The sequence below is a fragment of the Syngnathus acus genome, chromosome 11, assembly GCF_901709675.1.
Source record: "Syngnathus acus chromosome 11, fSynAcu1.2, whole genome shotgun sequence".
Lineage (NCBI taxonomy): Eukaryota > Metazoa > Chordata > Actinopteri > Syngnathiformes > Syngnathidae > Syngnathus > Syngnathus acus.
Window position 1 is genome coordinate 6371094 of NC_051096.1, and position 17703 is coordinate 6388796.

The 17703-nt window shown below is 44.8% G+C and overlaps 1 protein-coding gene across 2 annotated transcripts in view; it reads right to left on the reverse strand.

Annotated features, from left to right (window-relative positions):
* Positions 1 to 17703, reverse strand: part of kcnh8 (potassium voltage-gated channel, subfamily H (eag-related), member 8) — a 28359-nt gene that overhangs the window by 850 nt on the left and 9806 nt on the right. Inside the window, exons 1-15 of one of the 2 annotated variants that reach the window (XM_037264617.1) lie at positions 16741 to 17051; positions 10942 to 11175; positions 9772 to 9903; positions 8500 to 8627; positions 8194 to 8431; positions 7972 to 8129; positions 5946 to 6150; positions 5038 to 5247; positions 4443 to 4642; positions 3395 to 3644; positions 2248 to 2462; positions 2024 to 2062; positions 1306 to 1568; positions 1123 to 1241; positions 852 to 931 (exon numbers count right to left, since the gene is read on the reverse strand). In XM_037264617.1, coding sequence (XP_037120512.1) covers positions 852 to 931; positions 1123 to 1241; positions 1306 to 1568; positions 2024 to 2062; positions 2248 to 2462; positions 3395 to 3644; positions 4443 to 4642; positions 5038 to 5247; positions 5946 to 6150; positions 7972 to 8129; positions 8194 to 8431; positions 8500 to 8627; positions 9772 to 9903; positions 10942 to 11175; positions 16741 to 16816 — 2547 coding nt within the window. In that variant the 5' untranslated portion in view covers positions 16817 to 17051. Of the gene's footprint in view, positions 1 to 851; positions 932 to 1122; positions 1242 to 1305; positions 1569 to 2023; positions 2063 to 2247; positions 2463 to 3394; positions 3645 to 4442; positions 4643 to 5037; positions 5248 to 5945; positions 6151 to 7971; positions 8130 to 8193; positions 8432 to 8499; positions 8628 to 9771; positions 9904 to 10941; positions 11176 to 16740; positions 17052 to 17703 lie in introns of those variants that run through there. The other variant, XM_037264618.1, reaches the window with a different exon arrangement.

Genomic DNA, 17703 nt, shown 5'->3' on the forward strand with positions numbered 1-17703 from the left:
ATCTGCCTGTGCCGGTTGGAGCACTCATTGCCATTCATCAGTTCAATCATGCATACCAGCAACCGGCGAGAGAACACCAGCCAACCCAGCAGCATTGCCGCTACGGCAGGTGGGAGACGACAAACCCCTCACTGGCCACAACATTAGGTACACCTGCATACGCTGCAGGTTTAGACTGACTGACTGACTGACTGAAGAACACGTTTAAATGCTAGCACACTCAGCTGCACCGATTGTAGCGGGCCAGTCCAAACTCGGGCTTGGATAAAAATAGAAATGGTGAGAGCGACAGGCCAATTTGACACGCCGTCAATACGGTGGCAGTTCTGCTTTGCCACCTCACAGAAGAATTGTGGGAGGTGGTCGGCCGTGCGGCGGCAAGCAAAAACACGATCAAGATGTAAGCTTTTGTCAGCCGTATAAGTAATGTGAGTCCTCAGAAAAATGTTTGACCTCAGGTCATTGAATGCTTTGCAAGCTCCTTCTCGTCGTTATTGTGCAATTATTCAAGCTGCTATTGACCCGGGCTTCTCTGAGGACTCACGCATCGTGTTTTCTATTACGCAGAACACAGGGGACCACGTTAGGCCATGCATTGTCATCATACTTATAACCCCAAAGAATTAACCCTCAGGGAGATGTATGCAAGTGTAGAGCTAAAAGGCAAAGGTTGAAGGTTTATCGACATGCTTACACGTTTTGGAGATGATTAAAATGGCGCAAGCCTCGGCTGTTACCACTCACTGAAGATCTCAGCGGCCCCTTTATGTCTGCAACTTTTTTCACGCTTGTGTAACACACACACACACACACACACACACGTGCATACGCTCGCTCACGCACACACTCGCCTGTTGGTTGAGATGTCGGAGTTGTCCTCTGGTCTCCTCGGCTTTTGCAGCTAATTCCGCCGTGCTGATGTGTGGCGTTTCTGTGACATAAAATGGAGCGGTTCAAATCAGTCCCGGGAGTGCTGAGGTGCGCATTTAAAAAAAAAAAAAAAAAAAAACCCAGCATCTGACAGCCAGAAATGTTACAAAGTCACATTAATCATAGCTAAACAGGCCAAGGCAAGTAAGCATTTTCACTTGACTGTATGTGAATGAGATGTGTTGCTAGCACCTGTGGTGGATGCTGAGGCACTGGTGGGATCATTGTCATGGCAACCACGGTTGGAAGAGAAACCTGGGAAGGGCAGCAGACTTTCTGTCCCTTCGTTGTCCTTTGTTCCGTCCACGACTCTGCACAGATATGTAATGGTGTAATGTGGGAGCGTCCTACTCAGTGTAAAACTATCCAACTCACCTGGGGCTCAAGTCGCAAGGGTCCAAAGTGACCAGTGTAATATCCTGGCTCATCCTTCCAGACTTTGCAGAGTTGCGTCCTGCGCTTCGGTGATTGGCTCGGTCGGCTGGAGATGACCCGCCGGCGGCCCTGAGGGTCACTGCCCTGTTCTGCTCCGATGACAGACAATCATCATCTTGCCTCACGTCTTTGTCATGTCCCCGCTGGGTCTCGGCGAGAGGCGCGCAACCCTGAACGAGTCGCCCGTTCCTTTTCACACCTGACTGGGAGCGGAGGGAAACAATAATGGATTGTTTATAGTACTTTCAAAGATGTGTACACATCAAAATAAATGATGACATTTTGACATGCAAGCAAGGCGAAAGGATTGTACAACATTGTGATGAAGCCGCTGTGATAGGGGTTAGGTTAGGGTAAAGGCGCAAATATCGATCGACCCAACTCTCGAAGAAAAAAAAAATACAAACAGTACAAAGTTCAAGAATGCTGGATTGATTTTGTTGGTGTGTAAAAAAAAAAAAAAGCTGACGGTTATATCAAAGTGAAGGTGCAGCCTAATTGACCCTCCATCACAATTCCCATCATCAGCAATTGGTCAAGAATGAAACGTTTCATACCCTGTAATGAGCCCATGAAAACATTCCGGGCTGCATACTCTAATCTTTTGAATCATGGCCCTCAAAATATGTATGTGAAAGATTGCAGGTGATGAAGGTACCTGAGAGTCAAGAGCTGCAGTGGACAGTTTGGCCTTCACCTGGAAGACAGCCAGAGAGGGAAAAGGGCCTTAAAGGGAGCAATCGACCGGCTTACTCTTTTTTTTTTTTTGGGCTAAAATCCTGGCGCATGCACACACCTCTTATCGGTTAATTAATCCACCCTAAAAGACTCAATTCAATCTTGTGCTATCAACATTTCACTCAAACTCCATGTATGACTCACGTGTGTCTCTTGTCCCTCCCTCAGGTTGTAAGTGAGATCCTGCTGAATGTCCTGCACAAAGTGATGTGAGTACTCCGGGTAGAGGTCCAGCACCTCATACAGACCCTTTAAATGAATACACTGCAGGTCGCAGTAGGTCAGCGCTTTCACGTCCGCGTTGGTTTTGATGACTCGGTCGTCTAAGGACAGGTTGGCTCCAATCAGGTCGCCTTTACCTGCTCACACATCAGAATTGGGGACATTGTGTGAGGTTCTGCTCAAAAATCAAATAAAATGCATGTGCTTCAACCTCTTTCTCCACCTTTTACTCTTTTGGCGCTTTCTAAGTTGTGTCCTTAATTGACTTTGCTCCGCCGCAATTAACTTGCAGGGAATAAACAAACTCGTTCTGCATAATAAACAATATCATTATCGATTCAAGGCGAGATGCCGTTTCAAGCAGATGTTTGTGGATGGAAAATCTCCTCCTGGGAATCAGGTTGGTTTGGATTATGATTCAGATTGGTTCTGTGAATTGAGACATTTTGTATAATTACACCACTTCATCCTGGGAAAAAACATATTTCACATGAATGTTATTGGTCATGAATCATGGTTAAAAAAAAAAAGCAGATTCCAAACTATGGCCAAGTGAGTAAAGTAATAATAATAAATTAAAATCATGATGAATTGGAACAGTTCATTTTGTGTCTTTGAAGGTGCCACATTACTCTTTTTAGCGCATCTTACAGTTTGTTTTCCTCTCATTAAAACCTCTAAAAATGCTTTTGATAAAAACCCACCATTATAATAATTACTTTGCTGTATAAATAAATTCTTTTTGCAGAATTGCATTTTTGCCAAAAGTTTTCAGCTCATTAAGGAGAACTCATGTCTGCAAAGAGTTATGTAAAGCTAACCAGACTGTTGCCAATGTACGTTGTTGGTTCTCTCTGCTTTTGAATGTCTTTAGGTGTTTGTTTATAAATGCTTTCAGGTGTTTAGGTGTTAAATCTTGTGGCGGCCTTTTCCAAACAATGGGCTCATTTGCAAGGAACCAACAGTGAGGCTCTCTCATTGTCAAGGCTGCTGCTGCTGCTGCACTTTTCCTTTTTAAGTTTTAATAAAGGCACGGAGGGACTCATAGGATATATACGGTAAATCTCACCAAGAATTGCCAACACCATGCCGTCCTTCAAGACCTCCATGCTCCCGGAGCACACAAAGAAGATGGCCTGCAGGGCATCGCCCTCTCGGAGGAGGAACTCTCCAGGAGCGCAGAAGGTGGTCTTGATGTGGAGCGACAGAGAGCGCAGGCAGCCCCTGCTGGCCGAGGCGAAGAGGGACAGCTCCAGGATCTCCTTGTTCAGGTGCATGGTGATGTCGGAGCGGAGCTCATCCGGGAAGTCCTTCAACAGCTGGGAAGACCACAAGACATAAAAGTTGGGGTGCATTTTTCAATTCATTTATTATTATTAATGCCACAATTCTTATTTTGTTGATTAAATATTACAGTATAATCACATCATAGGCGGTTCAGATAACGGATGGCTGGGTCCTTAAAATGTGCTTAATTACGATAAATAAATTACTGGATTTACGAGGAGTAATAATAGCTTCAATATATAGCGCCTTTCATCGGACCCAAGGAGAATTTTAATATTCTCTCTACATCATTATCATTATGATTAAGAAGCAGTAGATGTAGTTCTTCCACGCGGTTCATGAATGAATCACAACTACACAGTGTTGCCACACACAGAAAAGCAACCAAATCGAATTCAAAACAATGCCGTCTGATATATCTTTAAAAAAAAAAAAAAAAGCTAAACGTATTTGCCGCCTGTCTCTCCTCCCTTGTCAGGACTAAAATCTGGAGCTCAGCAACACATAAGACTGATCAATGAGCCATCAGGGCCTAGCCGACTGTAATCAAGACGCTCATCTTTAATTCATCTGTCTGAGATTCATCAGCATCGCTCCATCTCGGCGTCGCTGCGCGATGGTGACAGCTGTCTCACACAGCCATTTGCAGCCTGGAGCCAAGAGCCGCTATTACGCTGCCTGCCTCACTCTTTGCTCAAGGTTGGAACGAGACACTGTGTCTCACCATTCATTTTGCCCATAAAATGTCCTCCAATAACCTCTGTGAGGACACTCCAACTCGAAGACAACCATTTTTTCGAGATCTAGAGAGGGGACCCTCTTGTTTGTACCTCATTACAGTCGATGCCGTTGTTGACTGACCAGGTTGTCTGAAAATACTCCAGCATTCGCTGCTTCAGGCTGTGCGGCAGATGATGCACTCGTATAAAGTCCTTGAGGTCTTTGGTCCTGGTGTGATACTGGGACCAGCGGGAATACATCCTCTGGATTATGGCTGTCACATTGCCAAAGACCAATGCGTGCATTAATGCTGTAAGAAGAAAACACATTTTCTGTTACATTTGTTTTTCAGAAAAGTGGCTGACATTTGCATATTTTTTTTGCATATCACCTCTGGATCCTCAAGAACATTTGTCCCAAATTGCTACGATTGACACAGCACCGCCCTGAGTGCTGCAGCACGCGTATGTAAAAGTGAGCGTGGAAGCCTCCGGGTGTTCAAGAACATTTAACATTTTGCAGGCGTGAGGGTGGAACGACCACGGGGGAAAACCCCGCCACGGTTACCTTTCTTCGCCCCCCTAAATGCAAACGCTGGTTCAACGAGCAGAAAGTGGATCAGACTGACCCAATTAAATCGAGTTGATTGATGCGCCTGCAAAATTAGAATCTAAGTACAGTATGTGTGGAATTATTTCCGCCTACCTCCTATAAGCATGACGCAAATGGAAAAGATCTTCTCGATGTCGGTGTTGGCCGACACGTTGCCGAAGCCCACGCTGGTGAGGCTGCTGAGGGTGAAGTAGAGCGAGGCCACGTAGACGCTGCGGATGGCCGGCCCGCTGCCGGTGTTGTTCACGCTTTCCATGGGGTAATACGGCGACTCCAGACGCTTGGCCAGCTCGTGAAGCCAACCTGGGTATATTACGTACGTATTCATATCAATATTCAGTTGTTATGGAGAAGGACATGGCTAAATCTAGAAGAATGGATTCAACAGAAGCATATCAGATGCTTTGGAAGCAGAACTAATCCCTGGTCAAGCCAGAGTGGAGACATGCAGCGGATCCCTGGAGAGTCTAGCGCAGACACTGATGAATGGTAATTGGATAGAAGCCCCTCACAGCTGCCCGACTTCAACGCACGCACGGCATCAAAAATACATAATTAGGATACAACGCATTAATCCTGCCTCCTTGTATTTTATGACACAGAGACGCAGTAATTGGTCAAGAGGAATCGCCGTCATTCTCACGGCCCGGTCAATGCTGACCCGGAACGGCTCGTGAGGACAACAGCGAGAGGTAATTGCGAGCGGCGCACTTCATCGATACTGACCAGCCCCGGGGGTCTCATTATATGAGGGGCCCTGCGTACTGAGGGGAAAGCCTCGGCTTGACTCATTAATTATCAGCCGAATCAACAATCACCTGTCTGCACAAACGCCTGAATCGATAAAAATGATGATTCATCATCATCTAAATGTAGATGCTAAAAAACACCTTTTCTTGCACATATTTATAGGTAGCCTACTTGACTGTATTTCAAATGCAACAGGAAAAACACATGCTGGTCAATTTATATATTACATATATGAATTTAAAATTGCTCACCAATATCCCAGTTGTAGGCGTTGGCCTCCATTTCCATTTTACCGATGATGTACCAGATGCAGGCCATCCAATGAGCCAACAAGGCGAACATGGACATGAGCAGGGTCAGGACCACGGTGCTGTGCTGCGAGTAGCGGTCCATTTTCTGGAGGAGGCGAAGCAAACGCAGCAGGCGCACCGTTTTCAACAAGTGCACCACGGACACCTGGCGAAAGAGACAAGACCACGTGAGATGGAGTCGTAACACGATAAGCCTCCCGTTTGAAAGTCGTTGACCGTGCGTTTGCCTCTCATGCGGAGGCAGCTATTATTTAGCAGGGATGTAGGACACGGATGATAGGTTAGCGTATGTTCCAACTATATTTGCACATATGGGAGCCCAACTAGGGAGTATGAAAAACTAGGACATAAATGCTATGGAAGTATTGTGTATACTCGTGTAATGTTGCAACTAGGGACAGTGAGGCAGGAGATATGGAAGAGAAATACACGCTGATGGCATGTGAACAATATTAAGAAGAAAAATGTGTGGTCACTTCTTATCGGAGCTGCTTTGTTTCAACACACACACATACACTCTTGCTGTGAGAAATAGAGGAGAGCTGCAGGATGGAGGGGTAATGAAGCCTCCTACCAGGCCTTAGGGAGCAGCTTCATCTTCTCGCCACCATCTATCATCACCCTGCATCCCACCTATGGTGAGACGACGGAGGATCTCTCTCCTTCCGCCAGTAAGCCACATAAGCGTCCATACGTTGCGGATTTCTCCATCGGCTATTCCTGCCTTCATCTCACGCCTTTCCATCGCCTCGTAATTCCACTCTCGCTCGTCGTTCCTCGGTGTTCTGTGCGCAGGGGTGTCATTTTGACAACAACGCTCATTTATTTTCTTCCTCCCAGCAGCAATGTGTTTTTGCCCCCCCCCCATGAGCTATAACATGAGCAGTCTTGTTTGTTTTCAATTATTTTACATACGCAGCACAATATGCAGGTACGCTCTTAATTGAACAGGTTGAATCAGCAATTGCTGATGGATTCTGGATACGAAATCAACAACTTTATTGAGGACATTTCAGCAATTACAGTCCATTTCTTGCCCACCCCTGCAGCGCTGGGCCTCGGGGTAAAAGGGCCTTGAACCTAATTGGGATCTACTGGGACTGTGTGGTATTTCCATTAATAGACTCTGGAACCAAACAGAGGACCTTTGCCTTGGGGCAGCGTGTCAGTGTGCACACTCCTTTCCTCCATTGTTAGGCATTTAAAAAAAAAAATTGGGTTGAATAATATACAGTAAAAGAGATGTGTACTGTATAGTACAGTATATTTAGATACACTGTATTATACTGCCCCCTTGTGGCCAAGGTATACATACCAGGAGCAACACAATGTGTTGGGTTGAAACAGAAAAATGTTTTCTTCAACTCTATTTAATAATGTCATTACTGTATGTTTTAATGAAGTGTAAATTTAGAAAATTAATTTCTAGTTTTGTTTGAGGGGGATTAATCGCATTTCGCTGTACACTGTCTTGGCGACTTGTATCTAATAAAGCGTGAGCTGATTTTACATCTCCGTGTTAATGAGGCGACTTTACGGTGGACCTTACGACACGGAGGATCCTGTTAGTGAAAGTCAACAGCATCGTAAAGCAAAGCATCAGTCGGCGAGGGTCGAGTTGTACACCTCCACCTAATTGCTCCACCGCTGCGCTTCCCCTCGCACCGTGCTCTCCTTAAGGGTGTCTTGCGTTCGAGTCAAGTCGTGCAGAAAAAGTTTTAATGATGCAATAGAATACAATTGAAAGGCTCGGTATGCGCGATCAATGGAGAGAATCAAAGAGGCAGCCGAGCAGCAATGGGAACGATCCGTGTGAAGCTGCTTTGGAGGAATGTCAGCTGTGCTTTCCGATTCACAAGATGTCCATCATCAGGTTTGGATCAAATCTATTGTCGCGGAGCTATATTGATTTTGTTCTGTTATTGTCAACAATAGGGGTTGAGCAAAAAATAAAAAAAATACTCACCACACTGACTTTGAAGGCATAGAGCAGGTCAAAGGGCAAGGCGGCCACCAGGTCGATGATGAACCAGGTGGTCAGGTAGTGAAAGCAAATCTGCCGAGCGTCAAAGATCACTTGGCCTGACTTGCTGACGTAGGTGGTGCGGAAATTGAAAACGATATCTGGGGGAAAAATATCGACGTCAAAAGAGCACGCTATTGAAAACACCGGCAGTGAGCAACCCACCCAGGATAAAGAGAATCTCCACGGCGATGTCGCTGACGGTCGTGCTGCGGGTGAAGTCGTCGTCGTCGCCGATGAAACACACGTTGTACGGGACGGTCACGGCCACGTAGAAAGTGGCGAGCAGGATCAGCCAGTCCCAGCCGGCCTTGCACGTGCTGTAATGCAGCAGGATGAATTTGGACTTTTTGGCGTCTGCTACCTTGTACTCTGGCAGGGCGGGAGGCTCGCCAAACACATTCTGCATAGAACCCATGCAGAAATCAAATCAATTTGATGATACCACCACATGTTTGTGTGATGATATACCTTATTGAGCTTAATTTTGCTCTTCTTTCTGCTGTGGAGGTGCCCGGAGACGTGGTAGAGCACCGTGCTGCTCCGCATCCGAGCAGAGCCGAACGGAGAGCTTGTTCTGATTCTGCCTCGCCGTCGCTCTGCAAACACAGATTGAAGTGTCAAAAAGTAACGCAATTCATTGGCTTCATAAGATAGCAATGGAAATGAGCGCTAACTCAACTCAGTGTGAATGATGTTAGGACAAAAATTGCATCCTTGTGACAGGCACTGAAATAGATGAAAGTGGGACACGATATCAGAACAAGAAAAAAATAATGCTGGATTGTTTTGGTGACTGAAGCGCTTTGGTGTGATGGATAGTACTGGAGAGATGTGTTGAGAGTGGAACTTGGATAATGGAGCCAGCGTTATTGCCGGCCGGCGTGCTCTCAACCTACTGCAAAAGGACTAAGTCCAGATTGGCTGGAGGGCAGATGAAGGCAATAACAAAGCCCAAGTGAAGAACCGAAGCGCTAACCGCTTTTGAGTGTCCTTTGGGAAAGCGCCTGCCGTGGTTCCAGAGAGTACCGGCAGGCCCCCAGATGAGGGGAACAGACAGGGGCTCATCCATAAAGCGGCATGGCCTTGGGGGACGGGACACGGCAGGAGCGCGGAGAAGGAGAAATGCTTTATTTTTAGAGCTAATGAATCTCCCTTTGCTGGTAGAACCATTCATGTAAGGGGGGAAGGGAGGTCCATAGGTGTTGCGGGAACACATCAAAGCTGGAAGCATATGGATATGTGATGGAGGCGAGTGTGGATGAACAATGGAGGGAAAGTCAAAATGAAGGAAGTTCAAGTTCGTGTCTTCCGACCCGTAGGAATTACAATGTGGGCCTGTTTGTAGCCCCTTTCATTTTAGGTTGAAAAGCTTTTTTATTATGTAAGCAAAAAATAAATTTGCTTTGGGTTGATGCTTCCCACTCTTCCTTATTTACAGTAACGACTTATGCAGGCGAGGAAAAAACACACACGTAAACACACACGTGATGACCGAAATTCAGCACAATGTCATTCGTGTCATCCTTTTGAGGTGAAAAGTAACTTTGGCCAAAAATGTATTTTCTTCTAAATGGATCAAGGTCAATAGAGGGAAAGGCAAAGATGATTATATTACTGTTTTTCTTCTTCCCAAAAATAATACAGTGCACTTTCTGGGTAGGTTAGAGAGTTATTACCTCTTCTGGTGTCTGCACCTCTTGCATGATAAAAAAAAAAAAACACCTCCGTGCATTCACTGACCTTCTTTCTTGTCCTCTTGAATGCTTTTGGCTTTAATATCAGTGATGTCCTTGAACGAAGCCAGAAAGAGCACCACGTCCCCCTTTTCGTTCTTAATCGGTACAATGTCCAACAGGCACCAGAAGAGCACCGCTGTAAAAAAAAAAAAGAAAAAGTCTTATTAACATGGCGAGTCCTAGACATTACTAAACCCATTTACAGTTGCCCCCCCCTTGAGAAAAGTGCATCTCTCGCTAAATAGATTGCTTTTAGAGGAAAAGCCAGGTCAGCATCTGCAGCTTTGTGAGATCCGTACTCAATGTTAAATCATCACAGATCATTTACAGGACTTTGAAACTTCTTGTGCTAGTTCTGTGTGATCCACACAAGGCAGCAAACTTTTTTTTTTGTCTTCTCAAGGCATAGGAATGAAATGCAAATGAAGAGAATCTCCCATGGAGTTTCCTCCCATCACGCTCGCTCACACTTGCTCGCCTGCTGATAACTCAGCCAGTCTGAATGCAATTGTGCACTTAGGGAAACATTTTACATAATGTTTTTTTGCGGACAGTTGGCTCAGAAGTCAAACCGGTGTCACACCTTTTCGTCAGATATTTTGAGGATAGCCGAAGACAACAATCTTGGAATCCTCGGGTAGGCGAGTTGTAGCGGTGGGAACAGCGGGGTGTCGTCTGCATAACAATTAGCTGATGTTTTGCTTTCAAGCTGAGATGACAAAAGCAGTAAAAAAAAAAAAAGGGGAACCGTGTCGTATAGTGACAAATTAAACAGCGGATGCTCAATTTGGAATTACATTTTTTTTTAAACATGACAAAGTTGGATATAAGAAATAGTTCATATTTTAGAATGTGACTGTAAAAGCAAAACAAAGCAGGACTTAGCAGAAGCACATCTGTGACGGCATTAGTAGAACTGTGACTGCACATAATTTGCAACACCATCTGCTAAATGTGCCTTTTAAGGTCATGTGACACCGTGACGGATTGTTGATTCAATTGCCGACTACATTTATTTTTTTTTTTATTAGACCCAGTGTGGAGCACAACCACGTGACAAGTGGAGACAAACTCATCCAAAGTCAGTTGGATTAGCTCATTTTCTTCAGCCGTAATTAGCAAAGTTAGCATTTACGGTATTAGTGCAACTGGAATATGAAACCTCACAGCTTACCTGTCTTACTATAAAACATGATCTCATCCTTAAACTCCTTGCGTCCCTCCAGAGCATCGTCGATGCTGCTGATGATACTTTCGCTGGTCTCGGGGCCGTAGAGGAATTTACAGGCGCAACTCTTTTGCATGACCTCGGCCCTGGAGAAGCTTGTGAGCTCACAGAAGCCATCCGAGCAGTAGACGATGGGGAAGCCTTTGGACACCTGAGCGTTGGCCAGAATGAAATTACTGTCTGAGGAAGGAAATACAGAGTGTGTTAAATATTCTCATATTCTCATTTGTGTGGAGGGAAAAAAAAAACTCCAATCAAAGATTCAATGCTATGAAAGTGTTCACACCTGCTGATAATATTCATGGCACGAGTCATCCTGCAAAATGACTTGTTCTCATAATTTCATTACAAAACTCTATTTTCTGCATGAGTAATTTCATTTTTCTGCTCCCCCCCACAACAGCACTGCTATTTAATCGTTTTATGTTGCACGTCAGGCTTTGTTGAAGGAAAGCACCTACACTCAGATTAGATGAGGGTATATTGCAAGTGGAGAACAAAAGGCCTCGTATGTGGCGGCGGCGGCGGCGGCCCTCATGAGGTTGTTTTCCATCAAATACTCGACACGCTTGTGGGAACTCTATCAAAATATGAATTGATGTCACGATTAGGCGAGCGGGCCTTTCATATGTTGCAATAAAGGTTAAGATGGCGGCCTTGTTTACAAATGAGAAATATTGCTCAGGCCTGTTTTAATAAACTCAGCGGACACACAATTAGGTACACCTGCACCGCCTCATGGCGAGAAAATATACGGAAACAGCCGCGGTCTTTATAAAGGAATGAAAACCAGAGCCCACAGCGCCAATGTGTTGTCAGCAACAATACGCGGGCAGGCCAGACAGATGGTCAAAGGCGCTCGCTGCATTGGGAGCAGCTGTCAGTCGTGAGGCCCCTCAGGCCCGTCCGTCAGCGGTAAGCAAAGTCCAAAAGGACCGGCGGACTCGGAAGGCCCCGATGTAACTCCTCCTCCCAGCGACATCCCTTTTTGTGTCTCTCCGCCTAATTACTCATTTTCTCTCTAGCGTTGGAATTCCAGCAGCACCTTATCATTTATTTCCTTCCTTCCACCTGAGAGCATTTGCTTTGACCACTTCCTCTCACTTAGAAAAGACCTGAATCATCTCTTTACCAGACTTTGTTTTTGCTCCCCTCCCCTTTTCCAGCCTCTTCATCATCTCCAATTTTCCACACACTCTCCCTCCTTCACTGCTCCTCCACTCTGAATTTCTTTAACCTAATTGTTCCTGTGTGGAAGCCCATATATCATTTCCTATCAGGCTCACAATAGTGCCTGACAGCTGTTGAGGGAAGCCCCACAGGACAGGCAAAGAAAGTCAAGATGGAAGCAGAAATGAGAAGGGAAGGAGGAAAGAACAAGGGAGGCTTTTTGAGCGATACTTTCAATTATCAGCTCAAATGATGCAATATATAAATAAAGTCAAACAGCCCAAAAGGACCCACCGTTATATTTACGAGTTGTTGCCGGGCAACTTCTCCAAACTAATGGAGGTGTCGCTACAGGAAGGTTCCACATTTATCTTGTCTGCATTATTATGCACATTAGGCCACTCCTACTTCAGCATAAAAAGTAACTCAATCTATTTAAAGCACAGGAATAGTTCGAAAGAAGTCATATAAGAGCAAAAGATGGACGATGAGAACGAGGAGCGCACTGAGGAGTAAAGGAGGGACAGACGTATGAGGGCGAAGGGAGCTTTGACGTGAAGGGGGAGCAAAGGTTGAGAGAGATGAAGCTTTGAGAGGAGCAATAATGAAAGACGGGGATGCAACGTGGAGGCTTTGGGAACGGCCGAGTGACGGAAGAGAACTTCTTCTCGCTCTTCTGCGAGAATTCATGACGGCCGCTCAGAAAGTAATACGGAGCAGTCACATATTGTACCCAGGGAAAAAAAAAAATGTCATCCCAGAGCTGCCAAAGTTACCGGCGAGGAATAACTTGACAAGCGAGGTTGGCACTAGACGGCTTTAGTGGTCGCTAGCCTATTCATTATTAAACCGACAGGAGCACATGGCGTCAAAGCACTACTTGAAGCTCCTCAACACAATCGAATGAAATGATTACAAAAAAGAAGGCAGCCGAAAATCATTGGCAGATTTTCTGTCTTTCTCAGGCCGCTCAAGTCGTTTTCTGCCAGCAATTAATTGAGGCTAAAAATGTGCGAGTCGCCCCAGAATTCCGCCGGTGATACCCACGTTTGCCGATGGTTACGGACAGATCATTAGACATGGTGATTCAGGGTGGAATCTTGCTAATTAGGCACTTTAACAAGACACCGTGCCCGCAGCGACTCTCATTCCGAAGTTTATCCATCTTAAATGGACACTAATAATCCTGTTTGCTGACCTTACAGTGAGGACACTACGATACTTTGGTATATCATTAGCGATTATTATTATTGGAAATCCACCTGACCGTAGGCAATGTGGCAATCCCAGAAAAAGAAATTTATAATTATACCTCTTCCACCCATAAATATTTAAATATAGACGATGCTTAATAATGAATTTCAATCTCCCAATCTCCAATATCACTTTACCACTTGATAAGATAAATGTTTGATGACGGTAACAAATTCAAGAATGAGGTCAGGATAGCCTTACATAGTGCTCTGCGGTAATGAGTCCGAAGCTCAAACGGACCTCCATTCCATCCGCCATTCCAGGCTCAGTGTTAAGTGGGATTGGGAGAAAATGGGAGCTGACGGCCCAATTCGGCCCAATTGCAGCACTACAGTCGACCATGATTGATTACGCCCTCGCTGGCTCATAACTACACTCATTATTTCCGACTTTGGATCTACCTTCCTGCAATTTGGCTTCATCCAATTGTAGACCAAAAAAAAAAAGGGGGGAGGGGGTACACCATAGTGACATCACAGACCATGGGCAGCCTTGTGAAAAAACTGATAAGGTCCACTAGTTCATGACAAAAACGGATTAAATTTCACACTGAGTAATGAGCTCACACTTTTTTTTTGGAGTGCAGGTCATAAGGTCGGGGACAGTAACACCTCAATCTCAGTCATTAGGATCTAAGGGAGATCGTTTCCTTTATTGTCCGAAATACCCCGATGAGTTTTTACGCGTTGATCTGAGGGACGGAAGGAGTGGTCATTAGAAAGTGGGATGGGATCCCCGCAGAATCTTATTCACAACTTCATTAGAGTTGCCGCGTTGAAGAAAAGTTCATCATGGGAGAGTTCGACTTGTTCTTCTGTGGCCTTCTGTTCAAAGACAGAGACAAATGAGCTTTCCAGCTCGTTCACAGCCACTTCCTATGACGCACGCAAGCAAAGTGCTGATCTGGCTTTCTTATTCGGTCCTCGGCGACTTCATCTCTCTGTTGTTGGCGCATAAACGCAGCAGCCTTCAGTGTAAACGTGCAACACGCTGCTCTCTGAAGCATTTTTGCCAGTAATTATCAAGGAAAGTAGTCGCAAAAGAGGAAGCCAGACTCCGAGTGATCAAATAAAGATCTCAACAAGCGGTCCGGTGTGGCGTACGCACACACCAGGCACACTCCAGGAGACTTTATTCAAGCCTCGATTACAACAAAGTGTCAGCTGGATTTGGCCGGAGGGGGGTCTAATATGGACTCCGTCTCCCCACCGAATGACATTATTGCTTCGCGGCAGGTCGTCTCCGCTGATGCCATTGCCGTAATACAACGGCGACGCTGACACGTGGAGAAGCAATTGGATTTTGCGGAAAAGCAATAATTCCAACGGCCTGACATTTACTTACATTTGCATCCTAACGGCTTCCGTTTAGGATTATTTCACACTGGCAATGTGCATTTGAGCGCTATCTCCGATAATTAGTGGCGTGTAATCGTATGTGGATTTGTGACAGCCGTGGCGTGCCATAAGGTTATTAGCAGTAAAAGGTTTGCTTCTCACCGTCTTTCATGGAGAGGATTTTTAGTCCAATCATTATGCTATCAGAAATAATGCTACGCCTGGAGTTGATTTCTGTCCCCTCAGGTACCCAAGAGCAATACATACAGCTAATTAATGGACTCAAAGGTAACTTTTGCCAGGACACTGTCGTGTCAAAGGTGGAAAAGCAATTCCTTTGAGGGAAAAACATATTTGATCAAATATTATTAATGAGTACGAAAATAAAAAATTATACTTGAATACTGTATCCAGTGGCGGAGCTAAAGGGGAGGCTACGGGGGGCATCGGTCTCCCTTGAAATATCCAGTTTGGGATTTTTTAATTATTTTTCTGTCATTTTTTTAGTAGAATTTGGGCGGTTGAAAAATCCTAGCTCTGCTAGTGACTATTTCTTGATGATGACGAATACATGAAGTGGCGGACTAATGTTCTTTTGATTTGTGATCAACTCAGCTGTGATCCTCTTCACAGAAGCATCCCGCAAGGAATCTAAAATAGTGGTAATTAAAGTGTCTCGCCCATTCACACAGATTTCAGCATCAACCTTCATCAGCGTTATTTCACTGAGTGATCAGTGTCGCTTCACAGCTCTCAATATAATTGTAATGACAGTTTGTGGTAAAAATATTGTCTCCACTGGTTCCATTACACCAAACACATTTTATATTCAAGCGACTAAATCTCAGAAACTATCCATTAGTATGACATACATATAAAAATTCAAGACTAGCATCAACGTATCATGTTGTTTCTGGCCTTCTTGGGCTTCAGGTAAGGTCGTGTTGCCCAATGTTAATTTCCTTCCTTCCCGTTCAAGGACAAAACTTGACACACTAATGTGCTCTAGGTACCAAGAACAATTCCCCAGTGTGAGAAAAGTAATGGCGCCACATGTACAGTAGAGTCATTGCGGAATGTGGGAGGGAGAAATAAAGGTGGGAATACACAGAGGTATAGGTGGGGTCAAGTGGGACAACTTGGAATTTGAAATACTGCTGTGACATGTTTTTATTTCATACAAGTGCATTTAGGATATTTCTGAATATTTGTTCTATCATGTTTAGCAATTGTCATCTTACATAAAGACCAGGAGTCGCATTCATTTGTTGTGTGTTGCTGTCCGCGGTGCTGATCTCTTACAACGTTTATGTCCTCGATCAAGCTTTGTGAATCCGATATTTCACTCTTGACTGCCATCATGTTTTCTCATTGTACCCTGAACAGATTCACGACACGCAACGCCGGATGTAGGAAAGTACTTTTTGAGGGTCAAACTGCAGTCCTGTCAAGTACGAAGTTATTCAGTGATCGTCCATCTATCCATCGTTTGTTTATTCAAGCTGGACGGAGGTGAAAGACAGACTGGTCGCGAGTCAATCACATCACAGTGACAGACAACCATTCACACTCACATTCACACCATCATCGAGTGGGAAGTGCACCTAAGTGGACTGCGCTGGAGTCAGGCAAATTCAGTACTAAAAACCTTTCATATTATTGTTTAAAAAGTAATACTTAGATATAGGCTGCTGTATTTTTTTTAAATTTAATATTTGCATCAACTATTGTAAAAATTGGCAGATATTAAAGGGAAAAAACATTTTTCTAAACAAATATATGGCAATGAATTCAACAACACCAAAACGCTGGCAAACCCCCACAATAAGTCACCACTGAAGTCCTAACCACGTTAACATAGTCCCAGCCAGTATGTTATTATATTACCCCAGCCAGGATAATCGAATAACATTCCAAAAGTCACAAGATGAACATGCTGAAACACTCGGAATGCGTTTAAATGCAATTAAAAGGGGGAACTTACGAGTGCCATCAAAGCGCGTCGCTATAGTGTCCAAAAAGGTGTTCTGCGGCGCTAGTAATCCCTTCATCACAGGCATTTTCCCTGCTTAATGTCGAAGTCCCCATCAAAGTGAGTAAAGAGAAGTCGTCCTAACGTGGGAAGTGCACCCTTTAAAGGTTGTGGAGTTGAATGCACAACACGCTTTTCCGCTCCACTCAGCACATATGCGACGTTTGCATGCTGCGCGTACAAGGCGCGCACCGATGCGACTGGAGTGGACTTCTCAATTGCGTGCGTAAAGGAACAACCGAGGTGAGACTCACAGGTGCGGGGCGGGTAGTAGCCGGGCGGGGACGATCGTGACAGGGCGAGGCTTGCCTGTCAGCGCGGTGGCATTATTGTCACTGGCTTCAATGATCGTCTGTCGCCAGCGTGCAATGGTGGGAGACATGGATCACTCTCACTTTTCTCAGCTTGCGCACACATCCCAAGTGGCGAGCAAAAACGTGTCTGTAAAATTACTTTCTGCTTGAAATCCAACTAAGATATCCATCATACGGGGCACTTTGGTCTCAATATAAAGGCTGAGTCGGTCACTGTAAAATATGGCTGAGTTTGAATTAGTATGTCAGGGGTACCTAATAAGTGTCCAATATTAGGACAGAAGCTCAAAGTGTAGGAAGTTCAAGCAGATATTGTAGTCTACAACTGATTCGAAATTGTGTTTTATTACGAAGCAATATTTTAGATACAGAAATTCATGAACGGAGTTGACCCCATTGAAGCACTTCCTTTCGAGACAGATGGATGGCTTTTGAATATATTTGTGTTGATAGTGTGACTGTCAACATCACTCTCTTTTTAAGCAAACACACCAGTCCAGGTTGACACAAAAGCAAGTTGTGTGCGCCACTTGGTGGTTATAATAAACGCTCAAACGTTGGTGGCTATAATAAAAGCTCAAACGTGATCAGGAGAGACACA